This window comes from Furipterus horrens, unplaced genomic scaffold (assembly GCF_987537825.1).
Source record: "Furipterus horrens unplaced genomic scaffold, mFurHor1.1.pri manual_scaffold_1, whole genome shotgun sequence".
In the NCBI taxonomy this organism is placed as follows: domain Eukaryota; kingdom Metazoa; phylum Chordata; class Mammalia; order Chiroptera; family Furipteridae; genus Furipterus; species Furipterus horrens.
In genome coordinates this window covers 213,078,701-213,095,622 of record NW_028327171.1, presented here as the reverse complement: position 1 = coordinate 213,095,622, position 16,922 = coordinate 213,078,701, and the positions used below count along the sequence as shown (strand labels likewise).

Genomic DNA, 16,922 nt, shown 5'->3' with positions numbered 1-16,922 from the left:
CTGTTGACGCGTTTCCAGGTTTGCATGGCAAATCCGACACATGCACCCAGTCCTGCTCTCTGAAGCCATGGCAAAACTACACGACATTGATTTCTGAGAATGACACCAATTCTCAAGATCTGAGGCAGCAGAAGCAACCATAACACGTCTGGGAAGCAGGAATACAGGTGGCAATGGACTGAGCGGACTTGGGAACGCCGGGGAGGCGATGAGGGGTTAGCCCCATGCAGATCACTCAGCCCTTAAAAGGCTCAGGAAGACCCCAGTGTGGCTCGGCTGGGTGGACGTTGTCCTGTAAAGCAAAAGGCTCAGAAAGTGGGAGAAAGAATGAATGAGTGAGTGAATGAATGAATGAATGAATGTCCGCTGGTAAAGAAGCAGCACCTACGGCTCCTACACAACTGTCCTCCTCTCACCAGAGGTCTGGGGTGTTCTCTTGTTAGGGTAACACAAGGGTCTCTGGGTGAGGGACCGAGGCTCAGGTGAGCAGGGCTTCTGCACCAAGAAGGCGGGTGTCTAAAGAGCCACCCTGAGTCCGCGTCCCCTGGCGGGCTCCCAGCACACCGGCACCCAGACCCTTTCCTTCAGGTGGGAGAGGAGAAGGCTCTCCTTGGAGGAAAATGGCCAGCCCCACATCCCGACATCAGCGGCTCCTCCCAGACGGCCCGGGCACACCCTCAGGGGAGCCCCTGTCTGCAGGCCCTGCCCACACCCTCAGAATGCCACTCGGCTCTTCAGTGCCCCGTTCTAAACACGAGCTGATAACCAAGGCCCACCAGAAACCCAAGGACAGTTTCTAACATGGAAAACGGGGCCAAAACGAACAGGATGGTGTGTGAAAGGGCAAACTTGGAGCAAGTGAGACTGTGCAGGGAGAAGAAAATGAAACAAAAATTTGTCACTAATATCTTTAGAGACAGAAGAAGCTAACTGTACCCATGAAACAACAGAAGGCTATAAAAAGTGAAAGGAAAAACTTGAATAGAATGCTTATAAAATAAAGAGGAGAACATCTCCCAGAAAGTGAAGCAAAAAGAAAAATATGAAAAATATGAGAGAAAAGATAAGACAATGGGAGAACTAAGTCAACAGGTCCAACATTGAGAGAGAGAGAGAGAGAGAAAGAGAGAGAGAGAGCAAACAGGGCCTCATCAACAAGGTAACTGCAGAAAAGATACCCGAACTTTCAGGGAGAAAGAGCCTGCAAAGTGCCCAACAACGAATCAGAATACACCCCGTGGAAGACACCTACCGACAAGCAGTTTAACAGGGTGATGAAGAGAAGGGCCCACATGCCGTTACAGGGGAACAGGTCGCATACAGAGGAGCAGGAATTAGAACGGCTTTAGACTTTTCAACAGCAACGTGGACCCCAAAAAACAGTGGAGCACTGTCTTCAAAAATCTAAAGAAAAATTCTTTACAACCCAGAATTCTGTACAAAGGAAAAAGATATTTTCTGACACAAATAGTCTCAAAAAAATATACTTCCCACCCATCCTTTCTCTAGAAGCTGGTCACGGAAGGACGCGCTCCACAGGCCGAGAGAGGAAGTCAAGGAAGAGAGCGGTACGGGGCCCTGGAAACAGAGCGGGAGTGGGGTACAGGGATCAGCCGGCGTTTGGTGAAGAGCGGGTCTGGGGAGGCAGCCGTGCGCCGCATGGAGCGGGGCACCAGCCAGACAACCAAGCGACAGATCGGAGGGTGTCGCCCCCAAGATGCTGAATGCCATTGTACCACCGTCATGTAGGTGAAGTTTTTATGGAAACATAACGTCCACATAGAAGCCTACACAGATCACTCGTGTGCAGCTCAGTGAGCTTTCACAAAGCGAACGTGTGGGTAACCAGTAACCAGATCTAGAAGGAACGTTGCCAGAGCCTCAGATGCTCTCAGGGGTCCCCTTCTCTCCTGGCTCCAAATCACAGGGTTAGTAATTGTCTGTCTTGGATTTTATGCATATGTATTATTTTATGTCTGAGGTTTTTTATTCAATATTATGTTTGTGAGACTCACCCATGTTGTATGCTGTGTTTCTTCTTGTTGCTCTGTATCTAATTTTACACATATTAACATAGCACAGATAATTTATACATTCTATTTTTGATGGGCATTTGGGTTACAGCCAGTGTCTTGGTTCTTATGAGCAGAGCTGCTATGAACACTTTGGTACATCTCTAGGGACAGATGAACACACTTCTGTTGGGGTTACACTCGGGAGTGGTTTTGCTAGGACACAGAGTGTGCACTTTCAGTAAAACTTCCAGTGTTCCGAGGTAGTAAACAACAAAACATTTAAAATAGAGTACAGAATGCCTGGGTGGGGTGAGCCAGACTCTTATCCGTACCAGGGTAGCCCTGACCATGTGCTGGTGAAGTCCCAGCCCCTGTCCCACACCCTGCTGTGTGGATCGGCCGTGGCCACTCTTTTCACCTCACAGAAGCGTTCTTGTGTGATCAACTCCTGAGAACTAGAAGCAGACCAGACCAGGTGAGCTCAAAAACCACAATGTCAGAGCAGTCCACCATTCCCCTTGATTACACAAGGGAGGACCTCCCCAAAAAGCGCATTATCTTCTGGAGGGCGGGCCCCTTGTTGACTAGGCTTCCCCTGCTGGGTGAGTGTTCTAGGAACCATCTGTAACAGTGTACCAGCTGGCGTTGTGGTGAGAGGCTGCATTCGCTTCAGTGAATTTTTTTGAAGACTCATCACGGTTGCCCATTTCAAGATGGGTGACTTATGAGCATACTTGCCCACAGTGCGCTGAGTGTTCAGCAGTTGACCAAAAACGGCATGACCCCTGTGTCCCACATTCCCTATTCACCAGATCTCACCCGCAGCGACTTTTTTTTTGTTTCCCCAGATGAAAAAAGTCCTCAAGGGGAAATGTTTTGCCGACATGGAAGAGTGAAACCAAAAACGCCGGCTGATCCCTGCACCCCGCTCCTGATCTGTTTCGAGGGCCCCATACTGCTCTCTTCCTTGACTTCCTCTCCTGGCCGGTGGAGCACATCCTTCAGTGACCAGCTTCTAGAGAAAGGATGGGTGGACTGCACCGCTATTACAGGATACTAAGGAATTAAGTGTTTCTTGCATTAGGCATTGGGTTGTGTTTTTTAAAGCTCTTGTCTGTTAGAGACATACTGAATTATCTCCAGGTAAAAGGCATCAAAATTGACAAGTTCAAAAACTGTTTTGAGCAGTGGAAAAAAATCTTGATAGGTGTATTGCATCAAATGGAGAGTACTTTGAAGGTGACTGAAGTTTAAACATGTAAGAATAAATACATACTGATGTATTTAAAAAAATCTGGGTTTTGGGGGTACTCCCCTTGTATGCATTTCAGCCCTATGCTTCCCAGGATCCTCTCTTGACCTTGACTGCAAGTGTCTCCAGAGGCAAGCAGTAAGTGCCCTGGGAAGCTGTGTCTGATTAGGATCCAGCGGTTCTGTTCATTTCATCCTCCCCTGGGTGTCTTCATCTAACGTGGGAAGAGTATCTTTTCCTGGCAGAGCAACTTTTGTGCTCAGCAGACACTATATTATGTAGGGCACATAAGTAAATGGGGAAACTATCAAGAAAAGCAAGGAACTGATTAGGGCAAAAGTCAGGATGTGTCCATGCAGGCTCAGTGCAGCGTCATTCACAACGGCCAAAGAGGCAGAAGCAACCCAAGTGCTCTTCAATGGATGAATGGATCACCAACTGTGGTACATACATAAAATGGAACATTATTCAGCCTTAAAGAGACAGTCTGACACATACATACTACAATATAGATGACCTTTGAGGACATCATGCTACGAGAAATAAGCACAGTCATCAAAAGACAGACATTGCATGATTCCACTCTCTGAGTGACGGAAGGAGTGGTGGCTGGCAGAGGCTGGGGGAGGGGTGCAAGGGGAGTTGCTGAACAGGGAGAGAGTTTCAGTTTTACAGGATGAAAAAGTTCTAGGAAGTATGTTACACAATAATACGAATATACCAAACACTACTGAACTACAGAGTTAAAAATGGTTAAGAGGGTCATCGTCATCGTCATCGGCAGCCGTCCGTCTCGAGAGACGATGGTGTAGCTTCTTAAGAGTCCATCTGCACCGCCGAGAATGGTTGTGCAGTCCGACTCGGGAGTGACACGGTATCTGTCTCCTCCCGTGTTGAATCGACATCTTGCGATGACGCTGGAGTGTCCTCTCCAGTGGAGCTGAAGCTACAGAGCCTGGGCAGGGTGATATGGAGGGTCTGCTGTTGCCCATGCAGCAGACCCCCCCTCTCTTCGCAGCTGAAGGGTCCAAGGGAAAGACGGAGTCAATACAGCTTGGCTTCAGGTGCGCCGCAGGAGTTGCCGGTGTTGACTACAACGTCAAACCGCCTTAGGGACTCCGGCTCCGGATTTTCTGTTGGGGTTTACTCCCTTAGCCTTTCCCCTGAAGAGGTATCCCGCAAGGCAGCGGAGGTTTTTTGGAGTCAGAGTTTTCCTTCTCTGATGTGCCCTGACTGGAAGATCGAACCAGCGACACTTAGCTCGCAGGCCGACGCTCAATCCACTGAGCCAAACCAGCCGCAAAATGCCTTAGGTTCAAGGAATCATGCCTTTGTGTAAAAGCGTCTATTACGCTAGATCGGTAACGTCAAACGTGGAAAATTTGACATCGCAGCACCTCCAGCCACTTGAAATGTTGCTACGTGACATCAAAAATGATTAGCAAACATGAAAAACTCAACTCAGTTTTCCCCGGCTGCCACTAAGGTGCTCGGTTCTTCCACAGAAGCTAAGGCCGAACTGGGGTGAGGCCCTCACTTCATCGGGCGACTAGCACCACGCCCGGCAGCGCTCTCCAGGCACTCCCCTACATCACGGCCTCTGTCTGGGAGCTCACCTGCATCTACTTGGCCTTTGTCCTGCACGAGGATGAGGGGACAGTGACAGAGGATAAGATCAATGCCCTCATTGAAGCAGCTGGTGTAAATGTTGCACCTTTCGGGCCAGGCTTGTTTGCAAAGGCTCTGGCCAATGCCAACACTGGGAGTCTCATCTGCAGTGTCGGGGCTGGTGGACCTGCCCCAGTGGGAGGTCCTGTCACCCCCACCCACTGCTGCTGCCCCAGCTGAGGTCCTGCCCCCCCCACTGCTGCTGCCCCAGCTGAGGTCCTGCCCACCCCCCACTGCTGCTGCCCCAGCTGAGGTCCTGCCCCCCCACTGCTGCTGCCCCAGCTGAGGTCCTGCCCACTCCCCACTGCTGCTGCCCCAGCAGGAGGTCCTCCCCCCCCCCCCACTGCTGCTGCCCCAGCTGAGGTCCTGCCCCCCCCCCCACTGCTGCCCCAGCTGAGGAGAAGCAAGTGGAAGCAGAGAAAGAAGCTGAGGAGCCTGATGATGACATGGGCTTCAGTCTTTTTGACTAAACCTCTTTGGTAACACATTCAATAAAAAGCTGAACTCTAAAAAAAAACCAACTCAACTCATTGCCACTTAATAGATTTGACTGAAGCATTTTGGTCTAGAACAGTGATTCTCAAAGTGTCGTCTGGGGCCAGGAGCACCAGCATCGCCTGAAAACTTACTGGAAATGCCAGTTCTCGGGCCCACCCCCGACCCACTGAGTGGAGGTTGCGGGGGCCCAGTAACCTGTGCTCCGATGAGCTCTCCTGACAATAACGCTGCAGCCCGGGGAGCCACTCAGCTGGTCCAACCAATGACCCAGCCAGCTCAGCTCCTGACTGGAGGGGCCAATGAATTTCGGTTGATGGAGATACAGCATCCATAAGACACAAGGAGTCTTCCTGCTCTAACATCTTAAGATAACTCCAGACCATTCTTTATTAAAAAATAAATAAATAAATAACAAACTACAGCAATTAGAAATAATGATGCGAGGAAGAGATGGTATCTTCAGTGGCTCGTGAGGCGACAGCATTTTGATGAATGTGTATCACAAAACCTATGACACCTTTCACTAGAGGGCACATTGGTTTTTAGTATAAAACCGAGAGAGGAGTGAGTACTGCTGATTAAACTGTATCATAGACACCGACCGCGAGATACAGTCCGACCTCGGAGATGCTAACACGGGCGGGCGCGGGTGCGTCTTAGATTCTAAGGCACGTGAGGGTTCAGAAAGAATCAGCCCTGAGTTACTGTTTGAATCGGGGTTTGCAGTCGTAACAACGTATTATTCGGCCGCTCCCCGCCTCCTGGGCTCAGTGCCAGAAAAAGAGGAAGTCCAGCATTTGAGACTATTTTTCAAACCGAACGCAAATCCTTCCTGGGAGGAATAAGGCCGCATTCAAACAAACAACTTGCAACTCAGAATTTGACTGTTACTGCCCATGCGCACAATAGATTAATGCAGAGTTAGCTCTTGCAGGGGGCTGTTTCATCAGCGACCCTAAAAGGGGCTGGCACCCCACTCCGTGCCCCCACAGTGAAGCTTAACAATCAGGAGGTCAAGTATTCAGAGCATCTGGGATAAATATTGAACTGAAATCTTGACACACAGGGTATTCCTGACGCAGAAGCCACGCTGCAGATCTCCGTCCGCCTCCCAGCCAGGGAGGCCTGGTGCCGGCCACAGGAAGAGGGTGGGGAGGTGGGGACCGCGCACTGACTGCTCTGTGCGGGGCCCTGGGTGACGTGCTTCCCACGTGTGCCCACACCTAGTCACCCCAGCAACCTCCCGAGGCAGGGGCTGGCTCTGCCTCAGAGATGGGGGCTCCCTGGGAGTGACCTGCTCGGGGCCTTGTGCCGGGAGGTGGCACAGAGGTCTGAAGTCTGCGCATCTCACCAACGTGCCACACTCCTCCAGGGCTACAGACACGTATGGTGTTAGAGACGCATTTGAAGGCAGGCCCCGATGGAAAAACCCTGAATTTGCTTACCTACGTTGCCTGTCATAAGTCAGAGTGAGTTTTCAGGACTCACGGTAAACGGGGTGAGGGAAAGATGTGGGAATTTGAAAAAAGGAAAAATGGCACAACGGGGTTCCAGAGTTGAATCGAGCAGTTCCAAGTTGTGTAGGACCCCTTACTGGACGTGACGCAGGGGCCACATCCAGGGTGAAGAGCAGATCCACAGCGCTAACGGCAGCTCAAGGCTGACAGACGGGCACCAGGCTGACAACGTGCAGAGAAATGGAAGCCCCCCACCCCCTGCCCCACCAGGACCACCCCTGCGCCGTGGTCCTACGGGGCCTGGCCCATCGCTCACCGACCTGGCTGCGGCTGTGACAGTCCAAGAGGTCGTTGCTGATGTAGGCCTGCAGCACGGTGTCCCTCTGCTCCCCGGGGTGGGACGTGGTCAGGCGCTGGAAGGAAGGAAAGCGAAAGTAGTTAAGTCTGACTATGGCTACAGAGGGAAACATCCACAGGGCGGGTATTTTTTTTTTTTTTTAGGATTTTATTTTTATTTATTTTTAGACAGAAGGAGAAAGAGAGGGAGAGAAACACTGATTGGTTGCCTCTCGCGTGCCCCCAGCTGGGGACCTGGCCCGCAACCCAGGCATATGCCGTGACTGGGAATCGAACCGGTGACCCTTCAGTTCACAGGCCAGAGCTCAATCCACTGAGCCACACCAGCCAGGGCAGAGCGGGTATGTTTTAAATGGCAGACCCAGCAACTACACATTCAACTGAATAAAATAAGGAATATCCAGGGAGCTAGGTAAGCAGCCACCGAGCCGATTGGCAAGAAATTGTGATGTATTGGGACGCAGGAGTCAGAGCTGTCTTCATGTTAGCTCGTGGGGTCAGCAGGCAGAGAGAAGAGTTTCAGGAGCTGGGTTAAAGGGTGCAAGCAAGGAACCAGCTGCGCAACTAGCAACATCTTTTTTTTTTTTTTAACTTCACGGGAATGGTACGTACCCAGCGCAGGGCCTGCAGCAAGAAAGCTTTCAAGCGGTCGCTCCCCCAGATCAAATCCTTCTTCAGTTTCTCATAATCCAAGGAGGGCAGTAATGGGATGTCCTTCAATTTCCTGCTCAGCAACACAGGTTCAAAGAGAAAGAAGAGGGCAAAAGGGCAGGGTCACCACAGCTCCCGAGCATCACGACATCCCATCCAGAGCTGCTCTGACAGCGGGGACCGGCAGAGGCCCGGCTGCTCTCCCCTGGCTGCGGCTGTGACAGTCGGGAGGAGAACCAACTCCAGGCCCCCCACCCCTGCTTCAGCTAGCTCAGCTCTGCCTCTCTGTGGGAGGTACCAGGGCTCTGGACGACATCCTTCCTGAAGCGGGGGCTCCCTGCCCAAACAGTTTAGAAACCCCTGCATTCACCTTCGGCTGGGGCTCCCACAATGGGGAAGAAGTCACCCCGCAGGCACCGTAGCCCTTCACTGAGGGACCGAGCTGGGAGACTGTGAGGGCAGACGGGGGGTCAGGGAACACCTGGGAAGGGCAGGTGTACAGCCGACCCTCCGAGGGGGGACATGCCTGTCAGACGGACAGGAAGTGGGACAATTTGCTGACCCTCCTCAGGAGGACTCCAAGCCAAAGACCTCAGGGGAAGCCAGGTTTCAATTAGGAGCCGTCTCTGTTCAGAGGGCTACCCAGTGCAGGTCACCCAACGCCTGCTGTGGTCGGTCGGCCGGAAACAAAAGGGACCACCTCGATTCTTTGTCACTAAAACAGGTCTCTTCACAATTTGTCTTGTTGTTTCGTTGACTAGAAGACTGGAGTGTATTGAAAATCCGCAGAACACGTGAGGGGGTCTGTGGGTCTGGTCAACAGCACTGTATCAATGTGAACATCTTCGTTTTGATACTATACCCCAGTCACGTAAGATGTCACCCCTGGGGAGGCCAGGGGACTCACGACCCTCTGAGTCTGTAATTGCTTCAAAATAAAAAACTAAAACACAAAACGAACAAAAATAGGATCCCTCCAATACTGTGCAGGAAGTGCTAAGCCTCCCCGTACATAATAAATGGGGACCCATGAAGAACTGGGTGAAAAGACTCAAGACGCGGGATCCCGTGCGTTTGTCCAGGTGGAAGAGAAACGGAAACAGTGCCTCTGGGAGGTTAAGTTCAGGAACTTTAGATTTTCCTCTTCATATGTTTCTTCTGACACTTTCTTTTCCCTGAGGCAGGAATGATTGAGAATTCAAAAACTAATAAAGACACTTTTAAAATTCCATTGAAAAATAACTGGCCAGTATGCTTCAGAAGTGTCAAGACCGTGAAGGAAAAGACTGAAGAATGATTTCAAATGAAAGGAAACTCAGACATGACCACAAAATCGACGTGTGGTCCCGGATGGATGGTGGGACCAGATGCAGGCCACAGGGACCCCGGTGAGCGGGGACGAGGGCCGTGGGTTAGATAATCCTCTGTCAATGTTCATTTTCGGATTCTGAGAACTGTACTGGGCCTGCACAGAATATTAACATGGGAATCTGGGTGAAGGGTACTATTTTTGCAAACCTGGAATTATTTCAAAATTAAAAAAAAGTTTTTAACTTAAAATTTAAAGAGGCTCTTGCGCTAGACAGAAGAGTTCCATTCGCAGCCAAGCTTGATGACGCTGGTATATATCGCTGGGGTGCTCCTACCGGAGGGAATGCGCCCCGTCACACTTGGACCCTAATTACGGCAATATTACCAGTTAAACTGACTGCCCGCTACGTTGCTCACCACTCCCACATTTCTGTGGTCCAGCCCCCTTTGCCCCCTCCACCACCCACCCACCTTCGCCCTCTGCAGGTGAGCCTGCCTCTTAGACCGCTGGGAATAACATGAGCCAACACTCAAGTTTGTTAGGTCCTATGTAGAAAGCTCACTTTTATCCTCACTGCAATCCCACAATACAGTTACTAACATTAGCCTCGTTTTACAAGTGAGGAAGCTGAGGCACAGAGAAATTATGTAAGTTCAAGGTCACAGAGCTGGGGGCAGGGTGGGATGTTTACCCCAGCAGCGTGCTCATAAGCACTCCATGGTACAGTGGGGTCAATGTCGGACTCAGGCAGGACAGAGGCAGGAGGAACCTCACAGCATGTTCCCCCAGGATGGGCCCAGAGGACCCCCAGAAGCCACCCTAATCCCCGAGTCCAGGCCGTAGGTTCTCAGCTTCCTTGCCAGTGCGACACACCCGCCTGATGCAGTCCCGTGCGTGGCGACACCCTAATGGGTCTGGACAGCGATGCTCAGGCATCCGCAAGGCTGCCCTGTGGCCCTCAGCAGAGAGCACAGAATGTGGACTCTGCAATACTCTGTTGACTGTATTATGACAGTAAATTCATTTCTGGAGACTATTAGAGGAACTATTCAACAGTTTTTCCCATTGGATGCTACCTCACCAAATTAAGAGAAGTAACATTAAAAGATGCTTCTACTTTAACAACAGCACTTATAATCATCGGTATCCTTTCCTATCCGTGTGGAACTCGGGCTCATCAAAGGCATTCAGTCCTCCAGGCGCGGCTGCGCGGATGAACGAGCATTCACGTGACATTGAGCCCGTTTTACCCGGAGCTGCTCTCCAAAACCGCAATTTCTAAGAACAATTACTTACATGGGTGCTAAGGAGGCTCTGAGCATGGTTGACGCCTGGAAGGGAGGGGACAGGAGAGAAAAGACGGTGTTATAAAATGTTGATAGCAATGCATTAACCCTAAATCGCTGCAACAGCACAAAACCAACAGACTTGCAAAGTTGTATGTCCACCAGGACTCCCCAACCATAATCATATAGGATTTAAAAATCAGCCCAACCCGAAGTTAATCAATACACAAGGGAGGCATTTCCCAAGCCACCCACCCGGCGTTTATGACAACGCCACTCTGGGAACACTCTATTAAAAAAACGGGTGGGTTCTTCCGACCAGACTCCCAGAGGCACTTAAAGCTGCTGGTCAGAGACAGCAAGGAGAACGAAGCGATGAAAATCATTTAATTATCTTGTTCTTGTCTTTAGTAGGCTTTTATCTTTGAGGACAAAAAGAACACAGTGTCCTTTGTACCACGTCAAACACTATAGAAGTGTTTATAGAAAAGAAGTGAACGCTCTCCCTCCCATCCCACCCCCCCTTTACTCGCGTCCATAGGCCAAACCCTTGCCCACGTTAAGAGCATTCACACTGCAGATTTTTTTGTGTGTGGCTACTACAGGCAATGCTGTATTAACCATGTACTAAAGCAGAAATAACCAAATGCTGTGGGTGGCACTTGTTTGAACCAACTCAAACCAACTGTAAAAAGATATTTTGAGAAAACAGGGAAATCTGAACATGGACTGCACTGTTATTACAGGATACTAAGGAATTGAGTGTTTCTTGTATCAGGCACTGGGTTATGTGTTTTAAAGCCCTTGTCTGTTAGAGACATGCTGAATTATCTCCAGGTAAGATGACGTAATGCTTGCAATAGGTTTGAAACAACTCCAGAAAGAAACGTGCAAGAAGAGGACACGAGGAAATCTCAGCCGTCTGTGGGGCTGATGTCAGCTCACACCTCCCAGCGGTCAAGACCCACGCTCAGCACAATGACCTGTGGTCATTTTGCAATTACTTGTGTCTTTCTCTTTCAGCAGACACGGCATTCCCTCATGGCTGGAGACGTCTCACCTGCATGTCCCCAGCACCTGGAACAGTGTGTGGACAAACAGAGGCACTCAACCAACGTCTGCTGTATGAATGAGTGAACAGAGACAGACTTCCGGACGCGGGCACTCAGGGGTCCCGGGCTGAGTCCACCCTGGCCCTGGCTGATGGCCCTGCTCCTCCACGTATTTACAGAGACTCTGAGGCCAGTGCCATCTGGGAGTCATCAAACCCTGCTTTTAAATGGCTCCTGATCATGTATGTTTTTATATTTTTCAACCCTTGATTTTTTGTTTTTAATTAAAGGAATTACCTATTCCTATTGTCAGGTTAAATAGCAAGGAATTCAGAAAATAGGTTTGGAATGTCAACTAAATTACTCATCTAACCCAGTAAGAGGACCGAATATTAACTTGATATATACACAAGAGAAAATATTTAAATGTAGTGATGTTGGCTAATTCATAGTTCCACAAATAAAATTTATCAGTAGCCCCCTTCTGTCACAGTTAAAAAAAAATGTTTTCTATTTTTTTTTCTAACATATCTTTTTAAAAAAAATTCAAATACCATTCTGATCACTCATAGTCTAAGAACATACAAAGAGCAAACCAAGAAGAAACAGATGTGAAAGACTGGCCTTCCACCATCACAGCCAGTGATGCCACACTTGCCTGTGACCTTGCCGACATAAAACCTCATCTGCCCCGCCGGGGCCACCGAACCGTCCAGCAGAGCTTCCTCAACTGTGAGCTGTTGGGAGCTACCAGCTGGACCACATGTGGCTATTTCTGTCGAGCTCTGAATAGCTGTTGGGATCTCGGCAGGGGCTGCAGGAATCAGCTCAGCCTGGACTAGTGCCCGAATGCGGCCCATCGAGGCTGCAGCCACGGCAGAGCTCACTGGCGCAGGGGCTTCTCCGCGAGGTCATGGACAGAGTGGGCCAGGGGAGCAGTTCCTAGGGGAGGTTCGGGAGCCCAGTGGGCCTGCGAGGAGGCATGCCTTAGCCACGGGACTGAAGACGCAGGGAAGCGGAGAACCAGAGGAGCACCCTGCCGTGTGGAGAAGGGAGGGTGTCCCGAACATTGACGTGCAGGGCTGTGCACGTGGGAGGGGACGGCTGGAAGCGAGAATGCGGGTAAGATTCGGAAATAGGGCTCCGCGGGCAGAGGAGAGGGCTCGTGTGTCGGAATGTGCTTGCAGGTTCTACAGAAGCTTCTTGGGCAGAGCTTCTCAGCGGGTCACCGAGGGCACTGCGTCACGGCCCTGGGAGCTGGGAGCTGGGCAAGGTGTGCAGCAGCGCCCACACCCGGGGAAGTGCCAAGGGCTGCAGTGCCGGCGCTTCTCAGGGTTTCTGTGACCAGAGCTGAGCCTGGAGGGACGGATGGGCATCAGATCATGGAAGGCTCTGGCCTCCCTGCTGAGCATTTTGGATGTGAAGCAATGACAGTTATTGTATTAAGCAAGGCAGTAACACGATCAGATGCCTGTATGCACCCACATCCTTCCTGAAATACGAGGGCATAACTAAATAAGACCCGCCCAGAAAGGTCACGTCAGCTCCTGGGTGAACGAGCAATCAGAAAGGCAACAGCTTTGAGACGGGGACCAGCTGGGAATGCCGCTTTCAGCCGGGCCAGAAAGGAGAAAGCCGGAACAAACATTAAGCCCCAGGGGAGAGGAAGCCCTCTGAGGTCCCGATGACAGCTTGGGCACCGGGCAAAGGAGAGGGAAGGACCTTGGGGATTCCCAGCGATCCCTGGACACCATTCACAAGACGGGGGGTGCTGGTTAGGGGTGAGACCACCTGTGTGGAGGAAAAGATAAGCCGGGATTTAACCTGATTGAGGAGAACGCCCCTAAATCTGAGGTTGGAAGCCAGGGGAAGTGCTGGGTTAACGGCACAGCTGCCCTCTGCCAACTACGTCCTACCAAGTGGTTGAGATCAAAGGTGTTCAAGCCCGCACGTCACCAGTGTCAGTGCAGGTACATGACAGGCACTGGTGTGTGAGGGGAAGCAGGGACGAGGGCCAGGTGTGCAACTCCTCCTCTGCCTACAGCGCAGGGCCCAGCAAGGCGGCCTGGCAATGCGGTGAACGTGCGGCAAATGAGGGCAGGCCCTTGCCAAGACTGAAGGAAGCCACGTGAGGGAGACCCCAAGGACTGAAGATGTTGGCCTTTAAGCCACACCAGGGTCCCTACGACAGGAAGCTTCGGGAAGAACGGGCTCAGCAGAACAACGCCACCGTCAGGTTTCCGGAACAACTGCACCAGGTAGTCCTGGAAGAGGGCCGCCCCCACCCCGTCCCAGCCCCTCCGGTTTTTACTGCTAAGGAACGTGGCTGACCGTGGAAGTAGATGCCTTCTAAGATTCACATGTCCTGGGCCTCAGAGTTAATACCTGGGGGCATTTTAACTTGTACTGTGTCTCCAGTGAGGTCTACTCGGAGTTGTTGAAGAAAGGAAGAGTTACTTCCCAAATGGGCGGTTTTTCCAAATAAGGATGCACTAAAATGGAAACTCACATATCTAATAAATCCACAAGCCCAGAGGTGCCGTTCAGTGGGACCCGGGAGTCACCCAGGGGGCTACGCTCAGATTTCCACGGGCAGACTGTTTCCGCATCATGCTTGCCCCATGCAAGCAGGGGGCAAACAGGAGAAAGACGGAGCAAGATGCTTCCAAATGCTATTTAGCACACAGAGATATACGCCGGCCCTGGCTGGGTTGCCCAGTGGGTTAGAGTGTCGTCCCAATGCACCAAACTTGTGGGTTCAATTTCCGCTCAGGGCACACACAAGAATCAACCAATGAGTGCATCAGTAAGTGAACAACAAATAGATGTTTCTCTCTCTCCCTCCCTCTCTAACATCAATTTGAAAAAAAGATGTATGTTGCCATCAGTGAAAACAGCAAAAAGTTAAAAATAAGCCCCCTAAACTCCTCTAGAACAATGGTTAAATGTACCATACTGTTCCAAATTATAACTCTTGGAGATAAGGGAATATAAACATGCTAAAAGAACATGGAAGACATAAAAAAAAGGTTCTGTTAGGAGACAGCTGCAGAACGCTACGCGTGATAAACCCTTAGTTATATATAACTTCTGAAGGTCTGGAAGGAAGCAAATGAACCGTAGCCAACAGGGTTATTGAGGGAGGAAGACGAGATGGGGAGAGCGTGAGGGAGGGACGGGGTTTGTGTTTTGCTCCAAAACAAAAAAACTCTACCTCTGGTGCTGAGCCAGAAGTTTTCCCTCTATTCCTTATCACTAGATTCCTGATAAGATAAAAGCAGATTGATCTCGGACAATCTGGTAAGGACTACTGAATCATAAACCTGAGATTAAGGTGGTGACAGGAAGTCAAACAGGGAGAGGCCACATGGAAGAGCTCTCAAAAAAAAAAAAAAAAAAAAATTAACCCCATCATCATCAGTCCCACTGGGAGCACCTGAATGGGACAGCCAGCTCTGATAACGCACACAGATGTCTGGACGCAGTTCACTGGGTGTGAACCAGGTAGAATGGAAAGATATTTCTTCCCACTCACGACGTTTCCTCCAGGGGGCCTCCACCCGTGTGATCTTACCCCTTATTCCGGGCAAGGAGCCTGCCCACAGAGCATGGGTCAGTTCTGCTCCTGGTGGTGGTGAGGGGCTTGGCAGAGCCGTCCATGACGGGGTGGGTACATTTCTTTAATTCCAGGATTCAAAAGTAGGAAACCATCAGTTTCCTGGATATACCTAAATTCCATAGATACACTGGGAGAAGAACTTAAAAAAGAATGTTCATGTGTGGAGAGGTACATATCCCTGAAGATAACCACAGGTGCTCAGAAAGAATGTTTCATATTCAGACCCGCAGGCATCTGGGAGATTACCATCCAGGACTGACTTATTTCAAACGTGCTTTTTACTATTAAACAACTCTTCTTTCTCCTCTGGAACGCTCGAAGGATTCCCTAGCTGTGTTATCGATTTGCAAATCCTAAGACCCTTGAATAAAACGTGATTAAAAAAAAAAAAAGGGGACACCCACCCACCTACAAATAAAATCCATATTCTCCAATAGAAGCTTTCTCGGTATCAACAGGACATTTTCAGCTACTTTGTCCTTTATTCTTTTGCCCTATTTTTCAATTGGCGCAGAACTCAGTGGGAAGAAGGGAGCTATTTTCTGAGCCCTTCGGAACTCTGAACAGTGAGTGAGGTTGCAGGAGGCCAGATTTTTAACAGCCAGATTTAAAAGCTAATACCAAATGTACTAAACTTGATGGATAGCAGCCATTTTCTGATGGGCCCCAGCCACACCCCTTTTCGGAGTGTGATGGACCCACGGACCGACGGACCGGACCGGAGGGAGCGCTCACGGCCGACAAGTGCCCCAGGAGATGCTGACCAAGACGTGCTAAAAACGAGTCTGGTCTGTGTCCGCCTAGTGACCTGGAAATTGATGGTACTGTTTGGACCTTAAGCAGACTTTATTGTCTTAAAAAATTAAAAAGCAACCTTCTTCTCCTTCCAAATCCTAAATCCCAGCAGCTCGGTCACTAGACCCCCCACCTGAACCGCACCCTACCTTCCACGTCACACGTTGTAAACCTGATGTCACACCCGACTGCAGCTATGCCTTGTCAACTAAAGTATAAAGCGTTCCACGCTTTTACAAAGACCCCATATCCGCTTTTTATCATCTTGTAGAGAGATCGACCAGGGACAATAAAAGACTGTTTGCAGCTTTTATTGCCTGTTCCTAAGTTAATGGCCCAGTAAAAAGGAAAAAGGAGAGCTCCCGGGCTCCCCGTGGGTTCCGAGGCTGAGTATCCGGACCTTCGGCTCCGTGCCGGCGAAGGACGGCAGGGCTAGCTCTGGGCGAATGCTGGCTTCTAACGTGGTAAAATGTCAGCTGTGCCCTGCCCGCTCCCTTTTAAATTGCTCCTTATTTACAAGAGAGGCGTTTTAAATAAGCTGGATGGTCACTCCGCCACCAGAAAATGGCAATAAAGGGAGTCCTCCGTATACAAGATAGGGTGGGATTTGATAACACAAACCTGGAATAAACTAAACATTTGCTGAATTAACTAATAAACGGAAGGCAGGGCCCTGACTGGTACGGCTCCGTGGGTCGGGCGCTGTCCCACGCACTGGACCAGCCGGGGCACACGCCTGGGTTGTGGGCCAGGTCCCTGGTTAGGGGCTCACGAGAGGCAACCGATCCATGTTTCCCTCGCACATCAACGCTCCTCTCCCTCTCTTTCTCCCTCCTTTCCCCTCCCTCTAACAATAAATAAATAAAGTCTCTTAGAAAAATCTTTTAAAAAATCAACACTAAAGGGAAGGCAGGGAAGAAAGGAGTGGTCCTGCTAGACACAGACCCCACGGGGCCACCT

The 16,922-nt window shown here is 50.3% G+C and overlaps 2 protein-coding genes across 4 annotated transcripts in view; one reads left to right on the top strand and one right to left on the bottom strand.

Annotated features, from left to right (window-relative positions):
* The window catches only part of ARMC9 (armadillo repeat containing 9), a 61,308-nt gene that overhangs the window by 21,145 nt on the left and 23,241 nt on the right, over positions 1-16,922 (bottom strand). For all 3 annotated transcript variants that reach the window (XM_090284938.1, XM_090284941.1, XM_090284946.1), the window contains 3 exons: positions 10,507-10,541; positions 7,860-7,971; positions 7,211-7,303 (listed from right to left, as the gene is read on the bottom strand). In XM_090284938.1, the coding sequence (XP_090141064.1) occupies positions 7,211-7,303; positions 7,860-7,971; positions 10,507-10,541 (240 nt within the window). The remainder of the gene's footprint in view (positions 1-7,210; positions 7,304-7,859; positions 7,972-10,506; positions 10,542-16,922) is intronic.
* On the top strand, positions 1,660-5,405 carry LOC150022775 (large ribosomal subunit protein P1-like). The gene is made up of 4 exons (XM_090270864.1): positions 1,660-1,745; positions 4,821-5,078; positions 5,244-5,260; positions 5,299-5,405. Exons 1-4 carry the CDS (start codon positions 1,660-1,662, stop codon positions 5,403-5,405), a joined length of 468 nt encoding a protein of 155 aa, XP_090126990.1.